Source organism: Primulina tabacum, chromosome 8 (genome assembly GCF_025594145.1).
Source record: "Primulina tabacum isolate GXHZ01 chromosome 8, ASM2559414v2, whole genome shotgun sequence".
NCBI lineage: Eukaryota > Viridiplantae > Streptophyta > Magnoliopsida > Lamiales > Gesneriaceae > Primulina > Primulina tabacum.
In genome coordinates, this window is record NC_134557.1 from 38,434,980 (window position 1) to 38,449,871 (window position 14,892).

The following is a 14,892-nucleotide window of genomic DNA, read 5'->3' on the forward strand; positions in this document are numbered from 1 at the left end:
GATGAACACAAGTAAATAAATGAGAGAATATATGTAAGTGTTTGAAAGTTTTTTTATGTTCAGCCCCTTATAAATGACATTAATACCTGCTATTTATAGGAAGAAAATGGGGTAGGTACCTCGATTCCAGTGCCACCTACTAAGGTATGGTAAGTCGGTTGCCCATACTATAGTTTCTGATGACTTATAGGACACTCCAAACCCAAGTTGCTCTGACAGATTAGACATCCTGTATCAATCACACTCGAATGTGGTGCAATTCTCGAGGTGGCCCGGGCTATTAAGTGATTACCCGGGAAGTGCCCCGACTTTTCAACTGCCCCTCCAACACCTACATTTGCTGTCTCAACTCTAACAACTCTTCCGTCACAGTTGGAGCTTCTTACCTAACTCATCAATTTCAACGAGATCACATCAACTACAAAAATTGGAATGAATTCCAAATGACATCATTATTGAATGAATTTGAAATACATCGTAATTAACACAAAACATTATATAAATGTGCAATTATATATATATATATATATATATATATATATATATATATATATATATAACTTTGAAAAAAGCGAAAAAAAAAAACAACATTTATGATTTATTACAAATCTAAATTATATATTTTACAAAAATATTTTTACTAATCGTAAGAGTTATTTAGGACAGTGAGAATGATCATTCTCCCTCCTAATTTACTCCTCATTTTCTATTTTTATAAAATGTTTTTTTATTTAGTTTAACCAACATAAATCTATATCATAATAATAATAACATTATTATTATAAAAATTAAATACCAAAATAATAACCATTAAAATAATAATATTATCAAAAAAATTCACAATCATTTATATATAAAAAATAATAATGATAATATTAATAACTAAAATAATAACTTTATGATCACATAATAATAATTTTTTACTAGTCATTTCAAAATAAACATATCATTTCATTCATATTCAGTATATCAATCATGAACTTAGAATATAATGGTAAGGCTAACCACGATTCCAAAACCGATGGCTTCATTTCCTATTATATAAAAAAAAAAATCTTGAAGGGCAAAAAGAAAATAAGATACAATACAACTATAATAATAATATTAATATTTAGTTTTATTCAAAAAAATAAATGAAAATAAGGGTTTTGAGTTTAATTTATTAATTAATTAATAGTTTAATTGTATAATTTAAGTGTCTATGTATACTAAAATATATTAAAATCTAAGAATGATTTACAGTTGCAGTAGAGGCAAAGGTAGACATTTTATTTAGGGGCGAAATTTCATTTTCAAAATAAATAATCATTAATTTTTTAAAAAAATATGAATATAGCAATTTCACAATTGCTCACAGTATAATACTTACATGCATCTGGTATATATCTGTAATAAAAATTAATTTTAAAAAATATATATAAATATAGTAAAATGAAAATGCATAAAATAAATATGTTGATTCAAAATAAATTATTTAAAAATTAGAAGAAATTAGGATATCAATATTTTCATTAAAATTTATTGATTCGAAATTGAAGGTTGATAGTATGGGTGAAATGCTTATATACAAATGAGGTGGAAAAAAAAACAAATGTCGCACATGTCAATATGTTTAAGAACTAGAAATCAAAATAAAACAATATATAAGGCATTTAGTCGGGGGCAAGAAAAGTAATTGTGGAGACGGATTCAAAGATATCATTCGATGCGATCTATTCTGATGTACCAGATGTAATTGAATTTGGTCTCACAATCACAGCATGTCGTGCACTCATTAAGAACCAAAGTTCACTCAAAATCGAATATTTTTGTTTATTTTACCTTTTTTTGACTAAAACTACATAATTTGAAGCTTGTGACACACCTATTTAATTTAGGGGACAATTATTATGAATTGAAATTTGTGTAAAGTTGTTTGCCGGGTGTCCTTTTTATTAGGGTCTCGTATTTGAGAAAAATCGATATTATGGAAAAATATTAGATGTTTAATAAATACGTTTTTATTTTTATTATTTTATTTGAAATTGTATGGATAACAAATTTCTTTTAAACGAGGGGGCAGGTGGTAAACAAATATGTTTTTGTTTTATAATAATAATAATATATAATAATAATAATAATAATAATAATAATAATAAGTGTAGAAAATCTAGGTTTCTTATATTTGTATCAACGAGTAAGATATTGCCAAGCGTAATATTAGCATCCAACGGTCTAGCCCCACCCGGTACCCCGTCCACCCACAGAAAGCCGCCACAAATCTCGCGCAGAATAGTGACCGAGAACCCGCCATTTCTAACATACGCCACGGGCGTCACATTTACTGGAGTAAGTTCCGCCACTCCTTCTGTAGTAAAAAATTTCTGGTTGCACTGGTTCGAGCTCTCTCTTTCACAATTAGCTTCCGTGATTGAATTTGAAGAAGGAGAAAAAACGAATTTGATATTTGGAAACGGATGGTTTCGACTGCAATGGCTTCTTGCCTTCAGCTGTTGAAATCCAGTCCGTCGAATTTGCTCGCGAAATTCGGGTGTACCTGCTTGGAAATTAACGCGAAATCATCTGTAAGGCGGAATCTCAGGCTTCAGAATTCTGGGATCTTATTTGATTATAGGAGGTTTTGGATTACTTGTGAAGCTGGAGCAAATGATGATCAAAACAAAGGTGAGTACGAGTGTTTTTTTTTTTTTTGAAAAAAATTATGCAATTTGCCGTGTAAAATTACTTGAAATTGCTCAGTTTTTACAGCTGATTCCGTGAAGTTCTTGGTTATTTTGCCTAATTTGATTTTGATATGTATGTTGATTTTTAAGCACACGAGAAGTATAATGATGAAAATTCTAGATTTATAAAATATCTGTAAGGACCGGGGATCCCAGAAAATTCTGGTGACGGAAGATGAATCGAGATAAAAGGGGCGATGCTATGTATTTTGGGTGAAATGAGGATTTATTTTTGAAATATTGTAGAAAAATTTTAAAAATTTAGGAATAGTGATCGCTCTTTGCTTATTCAATACCTTAAAAGTGCTTTTATGGCGATAATCTATTGCCAAATTGCTTACAGATTTTGCATAAGGGAATATTATTATCTTTCAGTGGTTTAACTACACAGAAATCCATTTATGAATGTTTTAGTTCTGTATGTATCAAAAGCCACTGATTCGCCGGTGACGATTAACCAAAACATTTTATTTTTCTGCTGCATATTGGCCCAGTTTCCAGCGAATTCCAACAGAATTTTGTACTAGTTCCTGTGGGTTAAAAACGTTGAACGGAAAAACTCTTACCCGATTTAACTTTTTACTTCTGTGACATTTTAACTTATCATGTTATGTTTTAAATAAACCGGTTTCTTTTTTATAACTTTCCCCATAGGCCATAACTACTTGATGCAATACTTCACTGAATGTAAACGCCCGAACTAGTTCATATGGGAAGATTGTTGCTATAAATCTTTCCTTCTTGAGGCATAGTGTAAGTATGAACTCTTTGCACCGGAAAACTGTTACCTGATTTAATAGTTTACTTCTGTGATATTTTAACTTATCATGTTATGTTTTAAATAAACTGGTTTAGTTTTTATAACTTTCCCCATAGACCATAACTACTTGATGCAATACTTCACTGAATGTAAACGCCCGAACTAGTTCATATGGGAAGATTGTTGCTATAAATCTTTCCTTCTTGAGGCATAGTGTAAGTATGAACTCTTTGCACCGGAAAACTGTTACCTGATTTAATAGTTTACTTCTGTGATATTTTAACTTATCATGTTATGTTTTAAATAAACTGGTTTAGTTTTTATAACTTTCCCCATAGACCATAACTACTTGATGCAATACTTCACTGAATGTAAACGCCCGGACTAGTTCATATGGGAAGATTGTTGCTATAAATCTTTCCTTCTTGAGGCATAGTGTAAATATGAACTCTTTGCACCGGATAAATTGATACACCCTGCAGAAAGATTTGCCTTGCTTATGTGTTCCTTTAGTTGCTGTCATCGATTAAGTTTCCACATGCTAATTACTATGTATGTTAGGTGAGGAACCTCCCGAGTCTTTATTTATGAAAGAATTGAAGAGGCGGGGGATGAATTCTTCTTCTTTGCTCGAGGAAAAAAATAGAAACATCGACAGAGACAAGGAGATAAAATTCAGGGAAGAAGATGGGGGTTGGAGCTACAAAAGAAGAAATGGGGTTACAACTGATGATGAAAGAAGCATATCTAATCAGAGAGAAAAGTCGATGGCAATCAATAGTGAAGGCCTAGAGGTTGGATGACTATCTTTTTCTGATTTATTGATTATCATGGGATTTTTAGGAAATTTACTATTGTGCGGAACTTCATTTTATACTGAATAGATATATAATATTAAAATTTATTTTTGGGTTTTATATATGGATCCAATCCTTCTCAGTCTACCCCTTGAGCTCATTTTCTTTGAAGCAGTGAAGGTTCTTCGTTTAAAAATTGTTTGGGGATCTGTATATAACTTTTGCTTTATGATACAGGGCTTGATCCCGCGGGCTAAACTTTTGCTTACCCTGGGAGGAACATTCTTTCTTGCATTCTGGCCGTTGATTCTTGCAACTATTGCATTCTTCTGTGCTTTGTATCTGGTAATTTTCTTTGGTAAACTTGCAATATTTGTTGCCCCTATTTGTAAATACTCACTCCATTATTACCATTTCAATGGAATCAGATGTGGTGGGAATACTTACTTCACTTTTGGTTCTTCGTGCTATTCAAACTAACCACGTAAAGAGTGATAGCTGAACTTAAGGTTACTTGGGCTTATATCGTCTATTGGGTGTTTTTTTTATCCTAAATTCGTGTTTCATCATCATATTGCAAGTTTGCAACAATGATCATTGGATACATGCATTGTGAATTATCTCATTTTCGTGTCTTCGTTGTTTCTAGTTAAATTTGTTTGATCGGTTTTAGATATTCGGATATGGATATCCTGAAACTTAGTCAAGCCTTAACTAATTCTCCTCTCTTTTCTGCAGTATTTTGGACCTGAATTCGTTCATGATGGAAGTAAAACTTCAATGGCTCCACCCCCGTATGTCGACCCATATGAACTGCTCGAAGAAGAAAGGAAATACAAAACAGCTCCACTTCTAAATTGAAGGACTGAAACACCTTCGTGTATCACTATTACCCACTGTGAAATTGGATCATTACGTAATTCTTGTTCTGTTAGAAATGGGATTCTATTTGATAGAACCAGGGCTTGTTATATAAATTCAAGATCATCCTCTTAAGTTTCAGAATAAATACCCGACTGGCACCATCTTTCCAAAACTGAACCGGAACGTTTTTTTTTTGGTTCGGTTCTTAAACTAACTCTCAATTGGGATTTTTTTTTAATCTTGGTCCACTTGCTCAAATGTATTTGAATTTGAGGAGGTCATTTTCTTAAATAAATAGTTAACTAAGTCTGTTTTGCAAATCTTCCCTCTCAATTACCTACTTAAATTATAAAAATTAAATTTGATTTTGTTTTTATTTATTTATAATAAAAAAGCTGAATATCCATAATATTTTGTAATGTAATTATCAAATAATTAATTTTTAATTAGTTTGGAAACTGTACTTTTTTTCTCTTGATCGTTAGAATTTAAAATGAATTAGTTTTTTCAATTGGAAATAAATTGTTGTGTGAACCATTGATTTGAGAATAGTAGTCAAACTTACATAAATACTATATATATTCATTATTCAGTACAAAATTTTCAAACTTGACTCTGAATTCTCGTGAGATTCACACTTTGTTCATACGGTCCCATGACGTCCTATCATATCATACATTTATATATGCCTTACTTGTTATTTAGTGCCAAAATTTCAAAATTTTCAAACTAGGGATGTGACATTATACACATGAAAACTAATGGTCTCTTATAAATATGGAATTGCAGATACCGTAAATGTAAGGTTAGAAGCCCTAATCTAAAAAAATCATTGTAAAATTCACGAGATACGAAGCATACCTTGGTAAAAGTTTCACCGGAGCTTGAACGGGAGGCAGCGAAGATTGAGAGACTGGGTGGAAGGTGAGTTTCGGAAGAGAAAGAGTATCTTGTTTGCCGACTATTTCTGAATCTTAAGCTTTGTATATATCTTCTTTGCCGTGAGTTTGAAATCCGATGATTTTAGTAATTGTAATTTTTAAAAAACAAAAAAAAAATTATGGTGTGGGCTGGCGGCGGCACCCACAAAGCTCATGTCTAATTTGGCAATTTTGTAGAGTTTTTAAATTTAATGCTAGCTGTAATTTTAATTTTTAAAAAACAAAAAAAATTAAAAATGATGTGGGGTTGGGGCGGCGCCCATCATGGTACACACTCATGGTGTGTAGCGTAGCAGTTCTCTATATATATATATATGTATATATATATATATGAATAATAAAAAACTTGTGTGAGACGGTCTCACGGGTCGTATTTTGTCAGACGGATATCTTATCTGGGTCATCCATGAAAAATTATTAATTTTTATGCTAAAAGTATTACTTTTTATTGTGAATATCGGTAGAGTTGACCAGTCTCGCAGATAAAGATTCGTGAGACCGTCTCACAAGAGACCTATTTATATATATAAAGTTGGCTTTGGTTTGACAAGATAAATTAGGAAAAATTACATATGTTTCTTGATGTGTTCATAGTAGGTAAGATGTGATCATATGTAATAATTTAGAACATGGGGTTACATTTAAAAATTCTTATATTTTATTACATGCATATATGATGTTTATTATGTCGGAGCAATAATTGTCTTCATTAAGAGATTGATCAAATTGTTGTGTCGTTTGAAAATTCAAATTATAATAATCGTCAATTATAGTTTTGAATAAAATGAAAATTGTTTTATTCAATTCTCATCGATGATAAGATACCACAATTATCGTGAAGTTGATTGTTGGAGATGAATAATTATTCATGCTGGACGATCAAAACATGGCGTTTTGGTGAATCAAAAATAAAGAACAAAACTTGTAATATTTGAAATATGAAATGATATTAATAACTTAATTTGTGGAAGATATTACCCAAATAATAGAAGCTTCTCACCTGTTTATTGCCAAAATGTCTTACTTCTCTCTTTCAAACCAAACCACATCATTAACAAAAACACGATTTTGTCAATGCATACTTTTCATTGCTTCAACTACAAAATCTTTGTCTCTTCGATACTCAAAATTTTATTTTATTGTTTTCCTTGGGACATTGGAAATCTTCCACTATGGAACATGACCAAAATTTAATTTTGATAATTTCATTAGTTAAAATTAACTCTAATCGCAATAACTTTGTTTTTTTACGAAAAAGAACTAAAAGTGCGAAAAGATGCTGAGTACCGATAAAACTTAAAAAATCAATTTTGTAAATTTTATGTATCTAAAATCAACTCGATATTTGAAATCAACGATAAAATTATTTCGAAATATTTGAATTTTATACCAAATTAGATTATTTTTTTATTAAACAAACCACAAAATAAATCTGAAATAAGTTTAAAAGTGGATATTTATCTATACACATGGATTAAAAATGTGACACGTGGATTTTATTTTAATTTTTTTAACCTAAATTAATCCGAACTTCTAGAGGCCAACCATTCTTTTAGATAAAATCTACGTTGGGTTGTCCGAATTCTATTCCGTCTTACTTTTCTAGTTGACCAATCGATATTTTGTAATGACGGAAATGTCCCTGTGTAACTATATAATTTATATAAACTACATAATTTTGTTGAACAACAACACAGAGAAACATGCCTAAGATCGTCGCCCTTTCTTTGGCAGCCATCCTCCTGTTTCTTGCATTGTCCCGCGTCCAAGCCCGGCCGGAGCCTTCGTTCAACGACGTTACTCCGATGGAAACTTATCGTGGGGTAAGTTTTGTTTGATTGACATGATTTTGTTTTCGAGTTTCTTTTGATCAAATAATTATATTTATTTTTATTATTTTGTGTAGATATTGATTGTAACATACATTTTCATTAAAAAAACCAAAAATCTCAAAATATTTCTGATTTGATTCGTTTGAAAAACATAATTTCCGAAAATTCTGAAATTTACATAATCTTTCGGAAAATCATTTTTGTTTTTTTCCACCAACTTTCACCGAAATTTAAGTAAACCAGCCTTTTCCCTTTCAATCTATAGAGTGCATGTGCCTGATTACATGAGATGTGGAACTACATATGTCAATTTTCATTTACTGAAATGAATTAATCCGATTCATATTTACAAAAATAATTAAATTTTTTTTCCTAAAAATATAATAATTTTTGATGAACCGGTTTAGTTGGAGATCCGTTGTGTTTTTTTATGATCATTTACGGCAAAAATTTGCGTGAGACGGTCACACAGATCGTATTTTGTAAGACGGATCTATTATTTGGGTCATCCATGAAAAAGTATTAAAAGATTCGTGAGACCGTCTCACAAGAGACCTACTCATCATTTATTGCTGACAGCAAAAACGCCTAAACTTCAAAAGTCAAGAAACCTCTTTGAGACATCGCATATAACAAGGACTAAATAAAATGCAATAGGTCAAAGCGAACACACAAAATTTCTTATGAGATCATCTCACGGGTCAATTTTTTGAGATATTTCTCTTACTCTTTCTGACCATTAAAAATATTTTATGTGAAAAGTATTATTTTTTCAATCTGAATATTAATCGGGTCGACGTCACCTAGCCAATTGAAATATATCTATATATGTTTGTGTGTGTTTTTTTATTATTTAATTTTAAAATTTTTGAAGTGAATTGATTTTTTTTTTTTAAATTTGTGTTTTTAATTATGGCAACAGGATAATGAAGTGCCAAAAGTAGATGTAGATAAAGATAGCTGTGATGGCCTGCGAGAAGATGAATGCATGATGAGAAGAACACTTGAAGCTCATCTTGATTATATATACACCCAAAAGAAGCAACCCTGAGATTTAATTTTTTTATTAATAATATCCAGTCAATAATTATTTTTTAATTTAAGAAATTTTGTTGTATATTATTTGTGTTGATTTGTAATTCTCCTAGGTTTTAGATACATGGAATGGGATGATTTAAATAACATATTTTTATTTATTTGTAATAGATTTTATCATTTTATAGTGCGTGTAAATAAATAAGTTAATTGAATTTTTTATTTAAATATATTGTGATCATTCAAATATAAATGAAAAATGGAAGAAGGGGCTTGAGAATTTTAATTATTATCTAAATTAGACAATTTTAATGTCAAAGGTGATTATATTAAATGACCTCTAAAGTCTACTATATTTTCTTCCCAAAAATACTCTTATCTCCAACCATATTTCTTTTTTATGGAAAAAAATTAAACAAAGAAAATATATTAAAAAAAATCCAATCTAATGTTTTTTGAGAAAAGTTTTAAATTAATACAATTAGAATTTACAAGAAATTTAATTGTCTTCAAATTAGTCTATATATGTGTGTGTGTATAATTTAATGTATATCAATCCTGATGAAAATTAGTATTGTGCACATAAGCCACTAAATGGGGATTTTTAAGGGAAAAGTACGTATTTTTTAAAAATGAGAAAATTACTTACTTTTTTTACGGTAAAGCTTGTAACTTTATTACGAGACAGTAAGATCGTTCATTACAAGGTCAACCAATCAATAAGGAAAATTCCCGTGGCCCCAAACAAAAAGGGATTGAGAAGAAATAGCAAACGAAGCAACAACATTCTCCGAACGACGAACATGATGCAGAGTGATTTTATGTTGTCCGAGCAATAATCTATTAATGTCCAAAGCAATTGCACCTGTGTAACTGAAATTCTCAGCTGGTTTGGTGATTGCTTGCACCGCCAGAAGAGAATCAGTTGTGATTTCATGAATATTTAAATCTTGTTCTTGGATCACCGGTAATCCTTCTCGAATGGCCACCAATTCCCCATGGACCACCGATAATGGCTTAGAAATTTTCCTCCCAAAGACTATTAGGATGTGTCCCTCATGATCTTGCACTGTCCCACCGATTGAGTAATTATCAGTAGCCTCATTAACCGCTGCATCCACTTCCAATCGCCTTTGGTCCACTTGTGGTCTCGTCCAACATGCCAAAGGAGTTGCCAGACGTCGCTTATGGCCAGAGTTCAGAGATTCTTGAGCCGATTGGTAATCTCGAAGCAAGGATTCACTCCATTCAACATCCAACCGATCATACTTGAGGCCCCTATCATGAAGAAGACGAGTTCTGGCATGCTAGACAGCCCATGTCCTCATCAGTTTTAAGAAGCACGTATTTCATCCGCAAGAATATTTCGATGAGGTCAGAATATTGGAGTAACTTCAGAGTCGTCATGAACACCGAATCCTTCCAACTTCGTTTTGCCACCGGACACCAAAAAAGAGCATGGCAAGTTGAGTCCATATGATGGTGGCATAATTGGCAGGAAGCCGAGACAGGAACATGATGCGCCATCAGATTAGCTTGTGTCGGAATTATATTAGAGAGAGCACGCCACCAAAAAATACGGACTTTAGACGGCACGAACATTGACCAAAGAAATTTCCACCACTTCTTAGATTGAAGAACCGAGCTATGAGTGGGAGGTTTATAGAATCCAATGTCGAGTTTATACCCATCTTTCACCGAATATTTCCCTTTTACGTCGTGAAACCAGTATCTAGAGTCCTTAGACGACCCTGTAGCTAATGGAAGTGCCATTACATCCTGGACGATATAGGAAGGAAGAACCTTATGCAACAGGGTTTCATTCCAAGATCCATTCAATATCAGAGTGTTAACAGTTTCAAGGTCAAATTGGTATCCCAGAGGCCGACTCAGGGACTGGATACCGGGGATCCAATGATCATGGAATGTTGAGATTTTCTCACCGGTACAAACCCGCCAGCGGAGCCCCTCCTTTAATAGATGCCTACTCCATAAAAGTGATCGCCAGATATACGAAGGGTTTGATCCAAGGGAAGCATGCATAATGTCCTGGTGTTTAAAATATCTTGCTTTGAGAACACGCGCCACTACAGATTCTGGTTCACTGATTATTCTCCACAATTGTTTTGCTAGCAAAGCTTTATTAAAGGATTCCAGCTGCCTAATAATAAATTTGTATTTTTAATCATGTAAATTGTAATTTTTTGTTATGTTAACGATGAATTTTTATTTTTAGTCATGCAATTTTTATTTTACTTTTTCAATTTTAATTTTTTTAATGGAGTCTATCATATTTTCTTTCAAATAATATTTTATAAAAATGACAACACCTATATAATTTTATTTCCAAAAATTCATGTCAGCATTCATGTCCATAACTAAAAATACAAATATGTCGTTAACACGAGAAAAATAAAATTTAAATAATTTTTAGTTTTTATATATAATTTTCAAATATTTCAATAATTAAAAATTTGAAAATATTTAAAATAAATTCATATAAATACTATTTGAAACTAGTTCGAGAACTTAAAAATTGATAGGACCTAGGATCTCAGGTTCTCGGTGTCGGACACCGACCATATCTTGATTATCGGCCGTGATATCAAGAGGTGTCACCCATCTTCAACATTCAACAAGGTCTGGCCGACGTGTGTAAGATATAGGAAACGTGTGGGTGGATGCATTAGAAGCATAAGATAATTTGGCCTTTAACTAAGTTTTACGAATCAATTATTAAAGATACTTTTTTTTCATTTAAATCACTCTTAAAAAATATATATAATTTTTATATCAAAAATATTATTTCATTATTATAAATATGAATAAGATTGATTCGTCTCATAGATAAAATTCTGTAAAATCATCTCACAAATAATTTGAATTTTAAAAAATTGAATCTCAGGAAACATACAACTTCTCAATTTGCAATAAATTGAGTCAATCACTTTCCTTTGAATCATATTTTTGTATTTTATTTTAAGTTAAAGAATAATATGTTACATTTATATTGCAATCTATCATCTCGTTTTTTTATTATCAACTTACTCCAGTTAAACAATATTTTTAAAGGGTACTAAAAGTCAACCTAAGAGATTTTATGACTATTTTCCGAAAGAACCTTGTTTCAGAAGACTTTATGTTCAAAAACTAAGGAGTCTTATCTTTTGTGAGACGATCTCACGAATCTTTATCTATGAGAATGGTCAATCCTACCGATATTCACAATAAAAAGTAATATTCTTAGTATAAAAATTAATATTTTTCATGGATGACCTAAATAAAATATATGTATCACAAAATATGACTCGTGAGATCATCTAACACAAGTTTTTGCCAAATATTTGGTGAAAACGTATTTCTACACTTTGAAATTTTTTTTTACGATATGATAAAATTTTAATATTTTTATCATATATATCAAATTTTATTTACATAATAGAAAAAGAAACATTTACGTTTTAGGGTGTGTGACATAAAAATCATTGTGACACGAAAAACGAAAAACTTGCTTGATGATGATGTATTTAAACTTATCGAAGCTTTAGCATGTTTAGGGCACCCACAATGGGGTGTTACATGGGTGTTATAACACCCATTTAACACCCTTCTCCATTGTGAGTGGGCATTACAACGCCCACTCACAGGAGAGAGGGTATGGGGCGTTCAAAGAATTGAACGCCCCTGTGTCAGTTTATTTTTTTAAAAAAATTGGACAATTAGCGACGGTTTTTGAAAAATAGCGACGGCTTTTTAGAAACCGTCGCTGATTTGCTGACACACGGTCCCCACGTGTTTTGAGTTATTTTAATTATATTTTATATTTTATGAACGCCCCTCTGTCCGGTTATTTTTTTAATAAAATTGGGCATATTTTAATTATATTTTGCGACGAATTTCCACAAACCGTCGCTAAACGTTGTTTCCTTATTTAATGTTATTTAATGTATTGGTTTAAAGTAGCCGTTGGAATATAGCCGTTGCAAAGTAGCTGTTGGAATATAACCGTTGCAAATTTCAATATACATAGACATCTTGTACTATACAATTCTTCATTCTACAAACATACCATTTGGCAAACACATACACTTGAATTTGTTTACTCCAAAATGTCTCAATATTCCAGTAGTTCAACCTCTAGCTCGACAAGTGAAAACGAAGTCCAAGTTGAAGTTGATGACGAAGATTATGATCCGGGGAAAGAGCTAATGTCATTGATACTTCAATCAAGTCGACAAATAGTTGAAGCATATCAAAGTAATAACGTGATGCGGCGAAGAAGAAGGTTCATCCAAAGAAATCGTGAAGCCGGGCACGCGAGGCTCTTCAATGATTATTTCTCCACAAACCCGGTGTATCCAGATCAAATATTTCGAAGACGATTTCGCATGCGAAGAGAGTTATTCTTTCGAATAGTGAATTCACTTGAGGATCGTTCACCGTATTTTCAGCAAAGGGACGATGCTATGAGAAGAAAAGGCTTGTCACCACTACAAAAATGCACGACTGCAATTCGTCAATTGGCGTATGGAGTCCCGGCCGACCATCTTGACGAGTACCTACGCATAGGGTTGTAAACGAACCAAACCGTTCGTGAGCTATTCGAAGCTCGATTCGATAAAAGCTCGTTTGAGCTCGTTTAATGAGGCTCATTAAGATAAACAAACCAAACTCAAACTTTACAGTATTCGGCTCGTTATCTTGTGAACATGTTCGTTGGTAAGTTAATGAGTAATCTTTTAGATGAAAAAATAATAGTTTTGATATTTGATTTATTGATTTTGCATATTATTTATGAAATATATAGAAAAATCTATTAAATTTATTTATTATATTAAATTTATAAATTTTAATAAGAATAATATATTTTTCTTTAAATATATAATTTACTTTTTAATTAATTTAATGAAAATTTAAATGTATAATTCATATTTATTAAGATTGTTTAGGCTCGATAAAGACTTGAATAAGCTCGTGAGTCATGCATATATTCGTTAAATAAAGCTCGAGCTCGGCTCGATTATAAACGAACCAAGCTCAAACATTCAAGAGTTTGGCTCGGCTCGACTCGATTACATCCCTACCTACGCATGGGTGAATCAACTGCCATCAAGTGTCTTTTCAAGTTCTGCGGATATGTGGTTGAACTATTTAGTGATCGATATTTGAGAAGGCCAAATGCTGATGATGTTCAACGTCTTCTTCAAATGCATGATGAAAGGCACGGGTTCCCTGGAATGTTGGGCAGTCTTGATTGCATGCACTGGGAATGGAAAAATTGCCCAGTTGCTTGGAAAGGCCAGTTTACAAGAGGCCATGGGTCACCGACAATCGTGCTTGAAGCGGTCGCGTCTCAAGACTTGTGGATATGACATGCATTCTTTGGTGTCGCCGGTTCACATAATGATCTTAACGTGTTGTACGAATATCTCATATTCAATAACGTCTTGCAAAGAAATGCACCAGAGATTAATTTTATGGTCAACGAGACTCAATATACGAAGGGGTATTATTTAACAGATGGAATATATTCGGAATGAGCCACTTTCGTTAAGCTTTTCCTTGCCCGGAGTATCCAAAGAGGAGGCTTTTTAAGGAAAAACAAGAGTCTGCAAGAAAAGATGTTGAACGAGCATTTGGGGTGCTCCAAGCTCGATGGGCAATTGTCAGAGGTCCAGCTCGTTATTGGTATAGAAAAAGGTTAAAATATATTATGTTAGCATGCATTATTTTACATAACATGATTGTCGAAGATGAGGGGGTTCACGTGACAAATTGGTACAACGATGAAGGTGACGAACCCGCACAACCCGTCCAGGGATCAAACCGAGGATTTCATGAATATCTCCGAACAAATTCCGAAATACGTGACACTCATTTGCATCACCAACTTCGTGCCAACTTAATTGAACATATTTGGTCACAATACAACAACAATCC

The 14,892-nt window shown here is 32.3% G+C and overlaps 2 protein-coding genes and 1 long non-coding RNA gene across 3 annotated transcripts; 2 read left to right on the forward strand and 1 right to left on the reverse strand.

Annotated features, from left to right (window-relative positions):
- The first annotated feature begins 2,335 nt into the window (after positions 1–2,335).
- LOC142554071 (uncharacterized) lies at positions 2,336–5,289 on the forward strand. Its single transcript, XM_075664689.1, has 4 exons — positions 2,336–2,664; positions 4,045–4,277; positions 4,518–4,625; positions 5,019–5,289. Exons 1-4 carry the CDS (start codon positions 2,457–2,459, stop codon positions 5,139–5,141), a joined length of 672 nt encoding a protein of 223 aa, XP_075520804.1. The 5' UTR covers positions 2,336–2,456; the 3' UTR covers positions 5,142–5,289.
- Positions 5,290–7,668: 2,379 nt separating this feature from the next.
- LOC142552528 (uncharacterized) lies at positions 7,669–9,162 on the forward strand. Its single transcript, XR_012821829.1, has 2 exons — positions 7,669–7,908; positions 8,840–9,162. It is a non-coding gene; the product is annotated as an uncharacterized LOC142552528 (long non-coding RNA).
- Positions 9,163–9,668: 506 nt separating this feature from the next.
- LOC142554751 (uncharacterized) lies at positions 9,669–10,995 on the reverse strand. Its single transcript, XM_075665427.1, has 2 exons — positions 10,366–10,995; positions 9,669–10,259 (listed from the first exon to the last, which is right to left on the reverse strand). Exons 1-2 carry the CDS (start codon positions 10,993–10,995, stop codon positions 9,669–9,671), a joined length of 1,221 nt encoding a protein of 406 aa, XP_075521542.1.
- Between the last annotated feature and the right edge of the window lie 3,897 nt (positions 10,996–14,892).

Bases quoted from the DNA above. Each gene is read 5' to 3' on its own strand.
- LOC142554071 (XM_075664689.1), top strand. From the start codon at position 2,457: ATGGTTTCGACTGCAATGGCTTCTTGCCTTCAGCTGTTGAAATCCAGT. The intron at 4,278-4,517 runs GTTGGATGACTA...TTTATGATACAG, and splicing joins TCAATAGTGAAGGCCTAGAG to GGCTTGATCCCGCGGGCTAA. The intron at 4,626-5,018 runs GTAATTTTCTTT...TCTTTTCTGCAG, and splicing joins TCTTCTGTGCTTTGTATCTG to TATTTTGGACCTGAATTCGT.
- LOC142554751 (XM_075665427.1), bottom strand. From the start codon at position 10,995: ATGCATGCTTCCCTTGGATCAAACCCTTCGTATATCTGGCGATCACTT. The intron at 10,260-10,365 runs GTGTTCATGACG...TGGGCTGTCTAG, and splicing joins AACGAAGTTGGAAGGATTCG to CATGCCAGAACTCGTCTTCT.